Raw genomic sequence first — 18,879 nt, 5'->3', positions numbered from 1 at the left:
TTGCATATTATGTGCAAGGAAATTGACTAAATCTCAGCAATTGTTGAGTTATTTTATATAGTTGTTCTTTTTATACATTTTTAGATCGCTTTTCAGTACATGCAATTAGGAATTATGTCGTGCCTAGTCTTGACCATCTGTTTAGTTGCTGTTGCTTCTTATGTGTAATAAATATGTTGCCAGCAATTGGTAAATTAAGAGAAATATATCAATTTGTTGTGCAACCGCAGCTGCGCAGCTGGTTAAAAGATGTAGACCTCAGACTCTCTCTCTCTCTCTCTCTCTCTCTCTCTCTTTCTCTCTGTCTATTTGTCCAGACGAGCAGACAGACTGCAACTGCAACTTGGAACATAAATCATTTTCATCGTCGACGCTTGTTGCAGCGGAGCGTTTTGAGTTCGCGTTCTTGCCACATGCTGCCAAATGTTGAGAGATGTTTCCACACGCCGCATCGCATCGCATCGCATTGCATTTGCCGCCCGCCCGGTCACCCGGCCACACGGTCATTCGTTGCATTGTCGAAGTGCATCGTGGCAACGCCTCCGTTTCGTTTGTCTTTTGCCTGCCACTTCCTCCGCTTCCCTTTGCCACAGTCAACGCCTTTGATTTATGGGCCAGCTTCCAATATAATTATGTTGTATCCAAAATATATGCAAGCGCTACAAAAATGTGGCAATGTATTTTTGAAACTAACAACAGATTTTCAGCATTTTTGAAAAATTGTCGCTCTTTGTTACGCTTGGCACAAAACGATTCCTTGAGCTGCATCTTTTAGTAAACGAAACCTTCATATTTACTATTATTTTTAAAGTCAGTTATTTTAGAGCTTTCAATCAACCAAACTTCATTTCATTGTGTTCACTTGAATAAATTTCACTTTCACTATGGGAGAGTGTATCCACACTTCGATAGTCGCTGCCACACGAAAATTTCCAGTTTTTATATGAACTGGGTTAGCATTGAGGCGTCAGAGCCTAGGCTCTAGGCTCTTTCATTCTATTTTAATTAAAATTTAAGTTGCCAAAAAAAAAAAATTATAGAAGAAAGAAGAGAAACATAGAAAATGTGTTGTGATTTATGGGGGCAACTTCGATGCACCAGCAACGAGGCCTAATCGAAGCCTGTGGAATTGGGTGCCAGAAATAAAAATCAAAATCGAAATACAGAAATGTAGAAAAAGATGATCCGATGTTTTTGGGGTTTGCCAGAAATTCAAATATTCACAAGTTCTCGTGGGCTGACAGACATTTCAATATTTATTCAAGGCGACCAAAATATGAACAGAAAATAAAAATGTATAAATTCGTGGAATTATTTTCCTATTCAATATTTGGGTTGAAAGAATTATGCAAAGCTTCGGATTTTTAAACCTTTCACTTTTAAAGCGTAACAGGCAGAAGGATGCATCTTCACACACATAAAATATATATACCACGTATATATTTTTATACATACATATTTAATCAGAACCCTTAGTATAGAATTCGGAAAGTGTCCGAGTATCGGGATTACTAAGCTTTTTTATACGTCTTGTTTTTTCTTCTGTTCAATACTTATGTAAAAATTGTTGACTAAATAAATTTTAACCTTGAAATATATTTTAAGCTGCCTCTAAAGTCAGCGTCACCATTGCGGCGATAAGCAATTGAAGCACTCTCAGTAAATGAAGACGGTGATATAGACGAAGGCTGAACTCGGCATACACCTATGAAAAGAGAGAAAGACAGAGAGAGAGAGAGAGAGTGGGCGTTAAATCTATGTGATATTATAAAATATATTGGCCCATTTATAGTGCCATAGATACAATGCGCTGTGATGTAACTTAGCATGAATTTCTCTTCTCTAATATTACAATGCAATTTTATTACACACAATTTATACCCATAATTTGAAAAAAAATAAATCACGAACAAGTTGCCGCCACTTCTAATTTCATTATCAAGAAGCCTCTCTTAGACAGGCGACAGAAAATTGACAGTGTCGGTTCTCTCGACATTAAAAGAGACTTTATTTGCTATCACCATTTCTCCCACTACGAACTTTTGAGCTGAACCCACATCCGTTGATCACGTGTTAGCTCGAAAATCACTCTGCTACTCAAAACTGAATTCTTCGTCGATTTAAATTAGGCTTTTAGTTTCAAATTCATCTTTTAAGTGTGCAGTCGAAATATTCAAAATGTGCAAAATAAAAATCAACTCAGTTATTTTCTTGATACTACTTCAAATATATTTGGTGACCACAACTGCCTTCGAAGAGGTGAGAACATTTACATAAAGCAGTGTAGAACAGTGTGTGCTAAGAATGTTTACATTTTCTTCTCATCAGACATGTGAACTCGACCGAGAAATGGAAAAAAAGTGCCGGATTCATAATTATAAAACCGTGAAACCGTTGCTTGATTATTTCAGGCAGGTTCGAAATGAGTTAGAAGACAAAGAAATTAAGGAAAATAAGTTAAATGAATTAAATTCTGATCTTATGGAAAAGTATCATGAAATTGCAAGAATTCATGAAAAAGTTATGAAGGAGGCATCTTTATTAGATGAGTATAAAAACAAAGTACTTAAAGGGGAAAACGATTTGCAATTGAGTCAAAATAAAGTTGAGAAATTAGAATCTGAGATTAATTCGCAACAAAATATTATTGTGAAATTAAAAGGAGAATTAGCTAAGAAGTCCACTAACTTAGAAAATTGCGAACTTCAATTCAAAAATCTTAATTCTAGTTTAATTGAAAAAGATGAAAAAATAAAAAGATTTAGTGAGAATATTCAAAATATAACAGAGCATCAGCAAACACTTGAGTTGAAATTAAAGCAGAGTAAATCTAAATTAATTAAGCAAGATAAAGATATTCAGTTATGTCAATCTGAAATTGACACATTGAACAAGACATCAGAGAATATTAGAGAACAGCAGAAAAGAATTGAATTGCAACTAAAAGATAGTCAAACTAAGCTAATAGATAAAGTGAAAGAAAATCAGTTATGTCAATCTGAACTTGATAAGTTAAGTCCCACTTCTTGCATCCCATTTGGAGATTCAGATCTTCATCAACTCAATGTTTCTGGGATAGGTTTCTTTGATGTTTTATGCGATAGTCAGTTAGCTGGACCTGGATGGATTGTAATACAACAGCGAGTTGGGGGAAATGAGAGTTTCAATAGGGATTGGGCAACGTATCGCAAAGGTTTCGGTTCCCTTGATAGTGATTTCTTCCTCGGACTCGAGAAAATACATCGTATCACAAGCTTGGAGCGTCACGAACTTTACATTCATTTGGTTACTCTGAATGGAAGTATCTACAACGCTCGCTATGATGAATTCAAAATATCTGATGAAGACAGTGGATACGCACTGAGATTGGGTAAATTCGATGGAACTATTATTCAGGATGCGATGAGATACTCTAAAAACATGAAATTCACAACATTCGATCGCGACAACGATACGCATTTAAAAGTCAATTGTGCGAAATATTACAAAAGTGGCTGGTGGTACGCGAAATGTTTTAATGGGTAAATATTGCAAATTGTTATTTTCGATGGAATACACATAATTATTGATTTTTGTTTTTTCTTATGCAGTAATTTAAATGCACCATATGGGGAAAATTTTTATTGGTACCGACAAAATATATTGAAAGAAGCAAAGATGCTAATTCGCCCCAAAGAAGCGATGAAGAAGTGAGCAATTGAAGAGCCGAAATTCCAATACTCATTTATGTAATCATTTATATATAATTAGTGCATTAAGAAAATGCGATCTGAATAATAAAACGGCTGTTTAATGCATCGATTTATTTTTAAAGTTGAAATAGATCAGTTTTTTTTTTAATTTTATGTTCTTTAGATGCTTTCAATAGTGGTGCAAATACTAAAAAGTAAGTAAACTAATGATTATGCTGTATATATCCTTTCAGTCAAACCTTGAATATTAAGGTAATATTGTAAATGATCTACACATATTTGTTTCTTTTCCAAATGTTCAATAAACAGATTAAATTAATAAACTCGTTGAAGTAGCAGCATCTAATGAACATAATAAAACTTTTATTAAATTGAGATCACACAATCTGTTAACCCGATGAGAGTCTATCTGTTATCATTAATGGACCATTTGCTTGCGTTTATAATAACACAGATTAAATATTAAGAGCTGATTTATTTGTAGATTTAAGATTTTTATACCCGCTACTCATAGGGTAGAAGAGTATTATAACTTTGTGCTGGCAGGAAATGTATGTAACAGGTAGAAGGAGGCATCTCCGACCCTATAAAGTATATATATTCTTGATCAGCATCAACAGCCGAGACGATCTAGCCATGTCCGTCTGTCCGTCTGTCCGTCTGTCCGTCTGTGTGTCTGTCCGTCCGTCCGTATGAAACACTGGATCTCAGAGACTATAAGGGATAGAGCTATAATTTTCGACAGCATTTGTTATGTTTGCACGCAGATCAAGTTTGTTTCAAATTTTTGCCACGCCCACTTCCGCCCCCGCAAATCAAAAAAATCGAATAACAAGCGTAATTTTATGGCTAGAGTTACAAATTTTGGTATATACAATAACTACTGTAGTAGTTATGATTCCTGAAAATCATCGATCAGATAAAAATTGTCGAAGTTATTAAAGAAATACTTTTGTATGGACAAAAACGCCTACTTACTAGGGGTCTTAGTTGCTTTGGCTGACAATCTGGTATATTGTGCCGTCTATGGTATATTTTGAATGCGGTACTATGTCGATATACCAAATATACCATTTGATATATTTTAGTATTTTTGTAGTATATTCGGTATATTTTGAGAAAATACCGCAAAATATATTTCTTTTATTCAAAATGGGTAGCGGGTATCTCACAGTCGAGTACACTCGACTGTAGCTTTCTTACTTGTTCCATTTACATAAGTATTCATCTCGTTTGAGTGCAGTCGAAAGACTCGCAATGGGCAGAATAATATGAAAAACAGTTTTCTTATATTTTTACTAATAACACCTAAAGTATTTGTCTTTGGAACATCAGTTGAAGGAAAGGTAATAATAATTACATAAAGCAGTGTATAACAATGAGGGCTAAGTGTATTTATTTTCTTCTTATTAGACATATGAATTCGACCAACAAATGAAAGAACAGTGCCGGATTTAAAACTATAAAACAGTGAATCCTTTCCTTGACTATTTTAGACAGGTTAGAAATGAGTTAGCAGACAACAAAATTAACAAAAATAAGTTAAATGAATTAAATTCTGATCTAATGGAAAAGTATCATGAAATTGTGAATATTCATAAAAATTTCGATCTTCAATTCAAAAATCTTAATTCTAGTTTCGTTGAACAAGACGAAAATATTAAGAAATTTAGTGATAATATCTAAATACCACAGAACATTGGAAAACAATTTCAATAGGGATTGGGCAACGAATCGCAAAGGTTTCTGCTTGAGAATGATTTAAGAAATATTATGGAAGTGTCTTATTCGCTCAAAATATCTGACTTTCAAATATTTGATGAAGACAGTGGATACGCACTGACTTTGGATTTATTCCGTGGAACTGCTACAGACGAGTTGAGATACCACAATCGCGACAACCACAATTATGGCGTTAATAATTCGGAATTTTGGCTTAGTGGCATGTGGCTCAAAACTTTTTTTATTAGGTAAAAATATCAAATTTTTATTTCTGATACAATTTACATAATTATTTTATTGTGTTTCTTTTTTTAATTCAGTAAGTTTTGCAGATTAGTTTCGCGGTATTATTTATCTTTAAGAAATTAAGATGCTAATTCGTCCCAAGGAAGTGATGAACAAATGAATGAATGAAATGAAATGAAATTGAGAAATTTGACTTTGTTTTATAATCATTTATATATTTGATGTATTCGTACAATTGTTGCGTTCTTGATAAATATACAATTGACTTTTTAAAGTAGTGAATTATTTTTGAAATGCTCCATTGAAAGAGGTCAGTTTTATTGTGTCTTATATGTAATATCCAAATATGTATTTTCACCTTCCGCTATGATAAGAATATTGGACTCCAGACTTAAACATTAATAAAATATATTTGCTCACTAATAATTGCTGTATATATGTGCAAAGATCATTGCGTCGAAAAGAGCCACAAATATTTTGGTGCTTAGCTTGATACAAGTCTGACGATTAGTGATGAGGTCATCGAAAACTCAGTTGCTACACAAAGAGAACGAATTAGGTTTTTTAAACTAGAATAAAAATCTAAGTTAAAAAACTTTTCGATCTGGCAATAAAATTTGTAAGCGTAAATTCCAGTTAAAAAAACGTTTCAAACAATCTTTTGATCCTTAATCAATGTTTTGTGATTAAATGCCAGATTTTTGTAGTATTTTCTATTGCATAAACCATACAAGATTTAAAACTAATAAAAGATCTATCACATTTGAATTATCTTTAAATTTTGAGGCAAAAACTACGAACTTCTTAAGTTCAAAAATGTCTTGAAATAAATCTAGAATATTTAAATTGCAACATTTTACATGCTTGAAGTCGCGGTTTCCCTCGGTTTTATTTCCCTCACAACTCAACTTCGCTTCTTTCGTTGTTGGCTTCGTTTTAATGTTGGCTAAAATCAAGAAAAAGCAACAGCAACATCAACAACAACAACGAATAATATGACTTTAGCATCGCATAAATAAATCTGTCAAGTGTTGCGCATAAATATCTTGGCAACATGTTGTTCAGTTTTCAGTTCGCTTCGCCTCGGGATTTTGTTGTTTTAGTTGTTGTGCTGTTGCTGTTGCTGTTGCTGTTGCTTTAATTAAATGCTGCAATCAAGTGCGTAGCGCGATATTTCCAATGAAAAATTACAATGCAACAGCAACCAAAAAAAAATGTGGCAACTGGCAGAGGGGGAGAAAAGGGGGAATGCGGATTGCTCACCATTTGGCCGCGGGCTTCGCCTCATGTTTGTGTATTGAGAAAATTTTGTGTCCGCTGCACATTTGTTGACTTTGCCACTTGCCACTTGCCACATTGTGCCCCACCACTGCCCCCTTCGCACAGACCCTCGTCAAACTGCCGTTTTGCCGTTGCGACCGCAACTCGCAAGTGGCCAAGCAACCGCCCCCTTCGCCCCTTTTCTCCCTCTTGCCACAGTGCAACAAAGCGATTGTCCCTCAATAGTTGCTGCTGTTCTTGCTGCTGCTGTTGTTGATGTTGCTGATGTTGCTGCTGCCCTAACGAACGGCCCCAGTGAATTAAATTCATAATTAATGCGTTGCATGCACGCACACACATCCACACTAACACACACTGACACACACATACAGAGAACGGACACGTAGCAGCTACCGTTGCCTCTTTGTTGCCTGACACGTTTATTAAAACTGATTTTTTATGATTTTTTTTCATTTTTATTTTTACTTTTAACATGCATGCGAAAGGCCTCCGAGACAGAGCACATCAGCTATGGCAAACAAATTGTCGCTCTTTCTTCCTTTAAAGATAAATATAAACACGTAAAACACACAGAGAAAAATCAATCTTGATTGAAAAATCTTGATTTAAGAACCTTTTGATCTTTAAAAGAACAATCTTCTAAAAAGATTTTTAGGTTGAAACAATCTTAAATCAAGATTAAAAGCATCTTATTTTAATATTAATATTTTGAGTCAGTAATGTTTTATTCTAAATTGAAATTAAGTTCATTTTAAGAACTTATCGATCTTAAAAATTAAATAATTTTGTTTCTGTTTCTTAAAATGTTAAAATTCCCTTCCTTTAAAATTAGAACCTAATTGTAACTATATAATATAAAACAAAAAATATTTAAAAAAAAAAAAAAAAAACAAGCAATCATTTTTTACTTTGTTTAATCAAGCCAAATTTCAGATTGTTTGATCTTGATTTAAGATGTTGGCTTCTTGATTCAATTTTGAGATTTTTCCATTCTTGAAAGTATTCATTTGCATTATAAATGTTTTGGAGAATTTCGATCTTGATTCAAGAATCTTGGTTCGTGGTTCAATTCTGACATTAAACAATCTTGATTTAAGTTTGTATTCTTGTTTGTGACACATCTTTTTTTCTGTGTTCCTAACACTTAATCACGTATTTCTGCAAATTAAACGCAATAAAAGTGTTGAGTATTTTTTAAAGTACATATTAAACAATTCAGAAATGTTAAATTTCTCATTTGTCATGAAAGATAGCGTATAGAGTATTCGTTGCTTTCGATCCAGCTTCATATTCTGTGCTTCACTTTTAGCATATTTCATACCAATTTCCTTTTGCTGTTCATTCCTCGTGCACATTTTTTGTGCTGCATTTTGATTTGGTGCCAAAAGCAATTTGAATTTATTTCGCATTTGTTACGCTCTTTCGTTTTTATTTCAGGCAATTTTGACCTTACAATAAACAAAAAAAAAAATATAAAAAAGAAAGACAGAAAATTGCAATACGGAATAAATTTCTGTGATAAAAGAACTAAAGTTGATTTGGCTTTGTTTATTCAATTTGCCAATCGAGAAATTTGCTTAATTAAACATTAAAGATTAACAAATGATTATAAATTGCACAACAATATAATATACGAGTTTGTAATTAAGCACATATTTTGATAAACCGAATGTAAAAAGCATAAATTAAATAGCATACTTAAATTTTGCAATGCATTTAATGATATATGTGGCATTTTTCTATAGGGTTTTGTTGTTGTTGTTCTTGTTATTTTTTTCGAAATATGCAAAAACTTTAATGCAATTAATTGCGGGTATCTCGCATCGCGGGAAAGGTGTACAATTATTTATTTGCATAGAGAAAAATCCAAACGGAAAAATGGCACGTAAAAATGCATTTAATTATAATTATTGCGTTCCCACTTAGCCCGCCCATTCCCTCAGGGTTGCCACCGCACCTCACTTTAGCTCTCTGTGCTTTTTATTGCTCTTTGCAATACCCTGTAATTGACAGAGAACGGGGTAAGTGTGATAATCAAAGCAATAAAAGCATAGATAAAGAAGTAATAATTTGTAAGTAAAAAAGTCAATAAAACAATTATTTAGATAAGCATGTAGAAAATTTAAATTTAAAATAACCAAAATAATAATAAATGAAAACAAAAAAACAAAAAATATAAACTTAAGAGTAACAATAATGAAAATATAAAAACAAATAAAAAAGTCGAAAAGTTTTCAAATAAAAAAGTATGATAAAGTAAATAAAAAACTATTTGAAAAAAGAACATCTTTTCTTCTTCTATCGAAAGTTGTCCCGACTTTGCCTTAGCTTCATATTACGTGGTATCTAGCAGTCGTACTCCGCACCCTTAACTACTATTTGCGGCGAAGCAGCGCGGAAAATTATAGCAAATATAAATAATAAAACAAAGTGCACAACGGACAAATGATAAAGTGTATTAAAATGCACGCAAATGCAGCGAGTCAGGCGGGTGGAGAGAGCTGCAACTGCAATTGCCACGCCCCCTCCCTACCCATTATCCAGTAGCCCAATTAAATTGCATGGCACGCAACAGGACGCATGAGTCGATAAATTTTCTTCCTCCTTCCTCTCAGTGTTTTTGTCTCCAATCGTGAAAATGAAGAAAATTTTCATGTGTGTGGCAGCCTCTTTTTATTGTCAACTAATTATTTCTTTCTCTCTGCAACATCTTATAAATTTCACTTTAAAATGATTTCGATAAGGTAATTATAGCGTTGTTAAACACCTCCTAAGTGTATATTTTCGTTAAGATGATTTTGAAAATAGTACCGCAAAATATATTGCTTTTATTCAAAATGGGTAGCGGGTATCTCACAGTCGAGTACACTCGACTGTAGCTTTCTTACTTGTTTCTTTTTGATTTGGTTTAAATAATCCAAATTTAAAGTTTATATAAGTATATATTTGTATTTTTCCATAAACATTCTTAAACAAAATCGTAAAACTATTAAGGCAAATCAGCAATTACTTTATATGTTGTGTTCGCAAACAAAGATATATAGATAGAATTCAAAAATAAAATAAGTAAATATTATTTATATATGTTTTGACTAAATTTTTGCGACAGCCCCTTGATTTTGTTTAATCTGCATGATTTATCTTTGTTTCACTGTTTTTCTTTTTTTTGTGTGTTTGCTTAAGACAAAGACCAGAAAGGTTTTTGCAAAAGTGTCAGAAGCATTTAATTGATCGTCAAACGAAGCTCATAAAAATGAAGTTCCGTCTCCATTCGCCGTAAGAAAATGGGAACATTGCCAATCCGAAACCAAATAAAAAACAGACAAAACCAAAACAAAATATAATAAATAAAGAGCAGAGATGCTTTTTGGGACTCCTTCTCGTTGTCGTTGTCGTTCTGCCCAAGCTCTGTTCACCCGCTGTGTGAATTCCTGCTGGCATGCAACAGTAGCCAAAGGCAGTGACGACTCTCCCTTCTCCCCCTGCCCCCCTGAGGCCCCCTGCCTCATTGGACTGTGCAGCTCCTTGGCAGCGATCTTGGCCGTGAGCATCTGCATCTTAGTGCGGCATCTCAGCGCATGTCATGTCTCGTATCTTTTGTGCTAATCGTAAATAACTGTCGAAATTTTTTGCTACTGTATGTGATTTGAGGATGAAAAGGAGTTTTTGCCAAGTGGCCAACGGATTCAACTTCACTCCCTGTCGCTCTCTCTCTCTCTCTCTCTCTCTGATTGTTTCTGTCCCAGTCTCTGGTGTTATCTTTCCACCGGAGACTGGCTCGCCAGTTAAGAAGGCCTCTTTTTGTGCACACCTTAAAAGAAGCAAGTAAGAAAGCTACAGCTCAAGTGTGCTCGACTGTGAGATACCCGCTACCATAAAAGAAAAACAGTGCGGTATTCATTTTAGGATATATCGAATTAATATATCAACAAAAATATTAAAAATATACCAAATGCTATATTTTGCATATTGAATACACTCCAAATATACTATAAAATGCAAAACATACCGTATTTCCCCATACAAAAGTATTTTTAAAAAAAAAATTTTTTCAATTTTTATCCGATCGCAAGAATATTTTCAGGATTTATTTATTATTGTCAAAATTCATAACCATAGCCTCAAAATAACGCTAACAGGGGCGGAAATGGGCGTGGCTTTATCGAAATTATCTCTCTATTACATATATTCTCTTAGATCTAGATGTTACATATGTACATTTCATGGAGACACAAAGTTATACCAAAAGCGGGTATAAAAACTGACTTAAGATAATGCCATCTGTGTTCGATTGCAAAATATACTAAATACATTTCATGGAGACACAATGTTATACCAAAAGCGGGTATAGAAACTCACCTAAGATAATGCCATCTGTGTTTGACTGCAAAATATACTAAATTGATAAACTACAAAAAATATATATATAAAAAAGGCGATATTTGGTATAGATATATAGAACTGCATTCCAAATATACCATGGAGTACAAAACATACCATATTTCCCCATACAAAAGTATTTCTGAATTAACTTTTTCTATTTTTGCCAGATCAAACAATAAATAAATTTGTAACCATATCTGATTTTCAAGAAATATAAATATTTCTTATTTGCTGTAATTACTAGTTTTGATTATGTGTTAATAATTTAGATTGGTAAATTTCCTTGTCAAATAAATTCGTTTTAATACAAAATTCGAACAAAAGTTTGATGTAAATAGATCTCAAATATCGGATTTCGAGCTATTCCATTGCCGTTTAATGAATATTGAAACCTTAATTGCAAATTTCAATTGAAAATTATCCAGAATTTTAATTTATTATTCATTTATTCGATTTTAAGACTGTCGCCTTGCCTTAGTTCACCAAATTGTTATAGCCTTTTAGCAATTGCTGTCGGGTGTCCAAAGCTGACTTCAACAAGCGGCAGATACTTAACTTCTTTTCTTTTCTTACTTTTTTTTGCACTCAGGCACACTTATTGCCACGCAGCTCAAGAAAGCACACACACCTATGCATAAATATGTATGTATGTAAAGAAACCGGAGTTGAAGCTGCGTCTTTGCGGCTGAAGCTTCATGAAGTTGGGGCCAGGCTGAGGCCGAGTGTCGAGTGAAAAACATGTTTGGTTATAATTCTTCTTTTATTTTTGTTGCAGCCTTTTTTTCTTGCTGCATACCCTATACCCATTAAAAGCTGCTAAGTTGCCTCGCTGCTGCACAGATTTTGCGTCTTCCATCTATTTGTTCCATTCAATATCGAAGTAATATAGTTAAAACAATTGAAAAGAAAAAACTTTATTGTCAGTAAAATTTGCTGTTTTTGTTGTTATAATTTATCAAATTTTACAATAATATACAATTTCCAAACATTATATTAAAACTCTTTCAAATTGTTCATGATTTTATAATGTACTTATATATTTGTTAATAATTGATGGGTATATGCGAGTCGAGCATGCTCGCCCTGGTGTATTCTTGGTTTTTATTATTCTTGTGTCTGCTTGACGTTGTTGTCGTGCGTTTTTTAGGCTTTGCTTTCTTTACGTTTTGGACATGTATCTGAAAGATACTTTTTTTGTGTCTGACGTGTGAGTGTGCGAGTGTGTGTGTATGTGAGTGTGAGTGCGAGCATCGGAGCTTGATGACGCTGACAAAGGTCTGTCCGCCCCAGCTTCATGCATGGGGCTCGCAGACCCCAGCAGCGACCCCAAACCGCGTCCATACGCGATTTTAATGAAGCACTTAAAAAGCATAAATGAAAATAAAAACCCAGCAAAGGCAGGACAAACAGACAAACACAGTCCCTTTAAGCTCCTCCCGTAGTCGTAGCCCACGCAATGCGAGTTTGAAGCCCATCTTCACAACGACAATTGATGTGGAGCCTGACTGACTGACTGACTGACTGACTGTCCCAATGTCTTGCCTCAGCGCAATTATTACACTCTGCTTTGACTCCTTTTTACTGTCCAAGTTTGCCCAAGAAATAGTAGTCGAAGTTCGAGCTTCGAAATTAATTCTAATCTAGCAAATTACGTTCGCTTTCGGGGATGCTGAGGACCATTTATGCAGTCATAAAAATTAAAGACACCGTTTCCACATATCCCACAGCTGACCCCAGAACCATCCGGAAAAAAAGAGAAAATAAAAATAATAAAATACGACAAACATTAAAAACATTAACAACAGCATTAGAAATACGGAATGATGGGGCCACTCAATGGGTATCAGTTGTAGGGCCAGTCGCATGCTATTGAATAATTGATGAAACCACTCTGCGTACTTACGATACGTCTGATAAGAATTCCATGATCTCTCATTGTGACCCTTGGGGCACAACAATCTAAAGCCGATTCATGGCTAAATAATGCCCCCATCCAACATGTTCTTAAAATCATCCATTAGATCTCTGTTATAGCTTAGAAGCACGCATTTCCCTCTGCCATTGGTCATAAAACCAATCGCAACTTTGACCCACACATCACGAATCTTTTATAGTTATGACTTTATTCCGATTTATGTTCTGAATGGAACCAAAGTTCAAGTATCTTTGTGCTACTAATTTTACAGCCAAATTATGCTGAACCAAGATCGGAGGAATCTTCTATAAAAAAAAGTTTTAAGTTATCTAAATTACAGTAATAAAGTAGAGAACTTTTGGGCAAATATATTTTAGGCGGTATATAATATAAAAATGAAATACTTTGATTTGTGCGCCCCTCAATCAATTTTTTGGTAAACCTAAAAAGGATTAACGATGTGCATATATTAGCGATATAATTTAATAATATTTTAATTTGGTATTTATAATAGTTGTAAGTTGAATTTAAATGTAAAATTCAAGAATATCTGATTAATTTGGTATGGTTAAGAAACGCATTTTTAAATTGTTGTCATTAACAAAAATTATACCTAAAATACTAAAGAAATATCACTTGTAATATTGTATTTCTTTGATTTGTGGCTGAGCTACAATACTTAAAACAATTATACTTAAAACGAATTTTATTTTATTTTGATATACAAAGATCTTAGTACTACTATGCATATGAAATTTTTTATATTAGGCTTCATTTGTGGACACCCTACTGGTTTGTGAGTCACCCCATTGCATTGGCTAAACTGTTGGATGATTTCTCGCCTACTTTTGCTGCTGTTATTCGTTGTTGTTGTCGTCGTTGGCAGTGGGTGCACTCGGCACCAATACCAGCACAACGCTGTGCGTGCCATGTGTGTGTGTGTGTGCAATTGTAGTTGTAAGTGTAAGTGTATAGTAGTGGCTGCGAAATGGGTTCATTGCACGTAGTCCCCAAAACGACCAACTGGCCGAGCAACCGAATACCCTCTTCGCACCTTCCCTCTCCTTCTTTGATACCTTCACCCATTTCGTCAGTCGCTAGGCAGTGGTGCTCTTGTTGTTGTTGTTATAGACTTAGCTGCGTCTGTGGCTACGGCCTGTTCGCTGCCTCTATCTCTGCCTCTGCCGTAGTCGCTGTCGCTGTCGGTGTTGTCGTCGTCGCATCGGTCATCGTGCATTTGGCGCTGCATTTTGCTCAGCACTCATCGCTGTTTGCTGCTGCTCTTTTGTTTCGCATTCGCATTCGCGGAGAGCGGCAGCCAACACAAGTTGCTGCTGCTCTCCGCTTCTAATGCGGCCCGACTCGACTGCTCCAAGCCGATGTTGCTGCCACGTTGCCACCTTCAACATTTCGACGAGGCTGTGGCAAACATGTACACACACACACATACAGCAACACAGGTACATATATGTACATATATATGTACAGAAAGTCATTTATACACTGAGAGAATACGTCAGACCATTTGATGTTAAAGCAAAATAATATATTATATACATACATATGTATTTAATGATGTTACCTTCACAATTCAAACTAATAATATCTAGTTATAACTTTTCCAAATCTGGTTGCAAATATTCATTATTTGTGTCGACTGCATTTCTCGCAGTGCTCAAACACATGCAAGTGGGCTCCAACGTAGTCATTGACGTTGACGTCGGCGTCATCGTTGTTGTTGTTTATCGTTGCCTTTCTTTTGCGGGCTGCCATCATTTGCTTTGCCTTTGCTTCAATGTCTCGTTTTATTTTTTTCTTGGCTTTTTTCTTTATTCTGCTTTTGGTTCATTTTGCTGTTTTTATTCTTGTTTTTGTTTTTTTTTTTTTTTTGTAGGTGTGTTTGTATGTAGTATTTTGTGTAGCTTTTTTTTGCAGCTCGCTCGGTTTCTGTTTCTTCCATAAGGTTCGCTGCTGCTCTGCTGCGTCGCTGGTGCGGCCTCTGTTTGCCGTTGTTTTGTCTCTTTAGTTTCGTTGCCTTTGTCTGTTTTGTTGGTTGTCGCCTCATCTTTGTGTGTGTGAGTGTGCGTGTGTGTGTGTGTGTGCGGGGAACACACAACAGCGGTCTCCACCGATATCGCCCCCGCCCATCCCCATCATCACCTTACACACACACACATACACACACAGACTGTAAAGCTGAGGCGTCGCTGCTGCCGAACTGTTGCTGCTTTTTTTTGCGCATTCTGTCTGTTCTCTCTTCTCGCTTGCATTTTGTGTATCTCATCTCGTGTGCGCTTTCGCCGCTTTTGCGCTGCTTTTGCCTCTGCTGCTATACATTGCTTTCCAATCTCTCGGCATCGCTGCGCCCCAACAACAACAGCAGCAGCAACAGCAACAACAACAACAACCAACAATCGTCGTCGTCGTCGTTGCCCCGACGTCGTCATCGTTTTCTCTATTTTCCTCAATCGCTTTGCCTTTTCATTTTCAATTCGCATATTTTGCAAACTCTACTTTCAGTTATTCGCCGATAATTGATGTCAAAGGACGCAGTTGTGCTCCGCTGCCGCCGTCGTCGTCGTCGCCGTCGCTATCATCGCCTCCAGTTCCACATCGCATCCACATCCACATTCGAATCCACATCCTGTCGCCATGCCCAAGGAGGATCCCTTCGTGAATCGTGCTCAGCTGTTGAAGGCCATCAAAAAGTATCCAGAGATTTGGGACTCCAACAACAAGCTACACTTGTGCCGCAGCGTTACTTCGCCCATGTGGAACGAGATCGCCGAACAGTTTGGCGGCCATGTGCCTACAGGTGAGTGCGACAGAGATCGCGATAGCAGCCACAGCAGCAGCTGAGTACAAGTTCGGCCTGTGGTCAATTTGTTATTGTTTTGCCTTTGCGCTCTCTCTTTCGCGTTCTGTCGTTCTCTCTATCTCTTACTCTCTGTCCAACATGTACATTTCGCTTTATGCTTTGCTTGCGTGCGTGAGACTAAAAATAAATGCATCACACGCATCGTGTCGTGTCACATTTTGTGCAATGTTCTATTGGACTTTGGCTCATGGGGTTAAGTGAATGCAATAAATGTGTATCTGCAATGAGGAAGATCTTTGGCGCTACAGTAAAGTGTCGATTGGTGCACACCGAACATTTTGCAATTATTTGTAATGTGTATTTAATTTATTTAATTAATTCAAATTATTGATTTTTTTTTAAGTTTAAGCAAATATTTTTTAGTAAACTGCCGATAAATACAACCCCAACTTTTACCTTTGCAATTATCTTCAATTAGATATCAATTCAAAATATTTTTGAGGTTTCTTATATTCTTATAAAAGGATCTGCATATACTTGAATATACTATATTAATTTGTAAATATGTTTTAAAATAAGAAAATTCCCGAATTTCAAATTAATTTCGTAATTCCCTTAAGAATTTGATGGCAATTAATTTAAAAATATTTTTGTTTGAATTGTTTTGTTAATTCTTCTTATGAAAATTCTACTGTAGTTTATATGCCAGTTTTATAGGCGAAGAGAAGCTCCACAAACAAAAGAAAACTTCAAAACAATATTTTATTTATTATATTTGGGTATTTTTATAGATTGGAGAAAGTCTTCTGTTTCGTTTTTCTTCTAGTTAATTATTTTAGCAGTTTTCTTGTAGTTTATAATTAATTCTCTTAAATAGTTTTCCATAGAATTAAAAATTGTTTTGATTCTGAAAGTTTTGAGAGTTTTTGATATTCTTCTATAAATGTCTAGAAATATATTGACTTTTAACGGTCTTCAAATTTATTTTGTTTGAAGTCTTCTGATGGAAATGTTGGTTTTATGGCTTATATTTGATTTTATAGAGACAATTTTCTACTGACCATATAAAATCCTTTTTAGTAGGCTTAAGAAGCTTTCTTTGTACTCGTAATGATGAACTTTTTTCACTCGCATTCTCTTCCTCTCGGGCAGTCAAATTGCAGTCGATTTGGAGCCAAATGAAGTATCATTATCACAATTTGGTGCATCGTCAGATCCTGCACAAGGAGCGCTTCAATACCAAATGGGAGCACTTTGAGCCAATGTCATTTATGTACAACATAACTGTTGCCAAAATTGTGGGCGCCCAGTCGGGAGCTGTGAACGCTGAAGCGAACGCATCGCCTGCTAACGCCGAGACAACGTTGCATGCGGAAGGATCAACGCCATCAACGTTGCCGCTGCCGCTGCCGCTGGCCTTGCCACCGCCATTGCCCAGTGCCACACATGGACGCGGTCGTCCAAGCGGCAGCTTCAGCTGGTTGCAGACGCAACCTTCAACGCCTCCGGTCAGCGCAGAGTTGCCACATCTGATCCAGCAACCGCCTGCTCATGCCATGACGTACACGGCTTTCACCGGGCTGGTGCCACCGGCTGCTGTCACCGTGGAGGCAACAACCACGCCCACGCCCACAGCAACTGCGACGCCCTCGCGCAAATTGGGGCGCCCCAGTTCGTTGCACAATAGCATGCGGGGTCGCATCATCGATGCGATCAAGGCACGCCCCTCGCTCTGGGCGGGTCGCCAGCGTAGCGAGAAAGGTCAGGGACAAAGTCGCACCTCTGCTGTGTGGAAGGAGGCGGCTCACGAAATGGGATTGACGCCCAGTAAGTATTGAAGATACTTTTCAGATGATATATGAGATATTTGCACCAACTATTTGTGTATATTTAAAAGCTGAAAATCGTTTTAAATATAAAATTTCGTGAATATTTTCGGAATATTCTCATCTGCATGATCTGCATTTAAAGTTTGCTTCGATTCGTCGTGCACTTAACAGATTATTCATTTATTGCAGCTCTCATGCAGACGCGCTGGTCGATCATCAAGCAGCGTTACGTCGACGAGCTGCAAAAGGAGCGTCATGCGCAGTACGGACAGCAGGGATTCCGCTCCAACTGGGAGCACTTTGAGCGCATGTCCTTTATGAGAGACATGCTGCTGCGCAAGGTGGACGAGCGGGAGCAGACTCGCGAACACATCCAGGAGATGGTTAGCGAACAGCAACAACAACATCCGCAAACACAAACCCATCCGCATCCTCAATCCCAATCCCAATCCCATCCGCAATCGCATCATCAACTGGCGCAACAGTCGCAGCATTTGCAGATTTATCGACCGCCAGGTTTAGCGGAGCATGCCCAAGACATGCCAATTGGACTAGTTCAGCATCAGTTGCCACATCATGGGGCACTGCATCTGCATCCGCATCATAATCATCATCATCATCATCTTCATCATCCGCTGGTTGCGGGCGTTGGCGGCAGCAGGCGTCGGGTTAAGCACGAATCTGATCTGGAATGGGATCCCTTCGAGATGATACTGCATGTGCAGGGAAATGGAGAAACAGCGGCCAACTAAAGTAAGACTGAGAGCGCAATGGGAATAGAAGAGAGAAACAGAGAGGGAGAGAGAGGCGGATGCAGTTGAGAGCGGCAATTTCTACTATATATTATAAATATATCGCCAGATGTAAAATTAAGTCTATTACAATCCAATTTGTATATCTAGTTTACCACTTTGCTATCCAATAAACATCACTTCCAATACACAATCCGCTTCTTTAAATTGGACATTGAAAAACAAATCAATCTTAATCTTA

General features: G+C 36.5%; 1 protein-coding gene and 1 long non-coding RNA gene across 2 annotated transcripts in view; one reads left to right on the top strand and one right to left on the bottom strand.

Annotated features, from left to right (window-relative positions):
• Positions 1-2,919: 2,919 nt before the first annotated feature.
• Positions 2,920-18,879, bottom strand: part of LOC127565593 (uncharacterized) — a 48,642-nt gene continuing 32,682 nt past the window's right edge. Inside the window, exon 3 of the long non-coding RNA XR_007954924.1 lies at positions 2,920-3,003. This is a non-coding gene — a long non-coding RNA (uncharacterized LOC127565593). The remainder of the gene's footprint in view (positions 3,004-18,879) is intronic.
• LOC117568346 (uncharacterized) lies at positions 14,683-18,825 on the top strand. The gene is made up of 4 exons (XM_034248936.2): positions 14,683-14,699; positions 15,760-16,054; positions 17,210-17,884; positions 18,076-18,825. Exons 2-4 carry the CDS (start codon positions 15,892-15,894, stop codon positions 18,636-18,638), a joined length of 1,401 nt encoding a protein of 466 aa, XP_034104827.1. The 5' UTR covers positions 14,683-14,699; positions 15,760-15,891; the 3' UTR covers positions 18,639-18,825.

The sequence above is a fragment of the Drosophila albomicans genome, chromosome 3, assembly GCF_009650485.2.
Source record: "Drosophila albomicans strain 15112-1751.03 chromosome 3, ASM965048v2, whole genome shotgun sequence".
Lineage (NCBI taxonomy): Eukaryota > Metazoa > Arthropoda > Insecta > Diptera > Drosophilidae > Drosophila > Drosophila albomicans.
This window is presented reverse-complemented; position numbering and strand designations above follow the sequence as displayed.

Coding starts and splice junctions, on each gene's coding strand:
- LOC117568346 (XM_034248936.2), top strand. CDS start 15,892: ATGCCCAAGGAGGATCCCTTCGTGAATCGTGCTCAGCTGTTGAAGGCC. Junction 16,055..17,209: donor TGGCGGCCATGTGCCTACAG/GTGAGTGCGACA, acceptor CCTCTCGGGCAG/TCAAATTGCAGTCGATTTGG. Junction 17,885..18,075: donor CGAAATGGGATTGACGCCCA/GTAAGTATTGAA, acceptor CATTTATTGCAG/CTCTCATGCAGACGCGCTGG.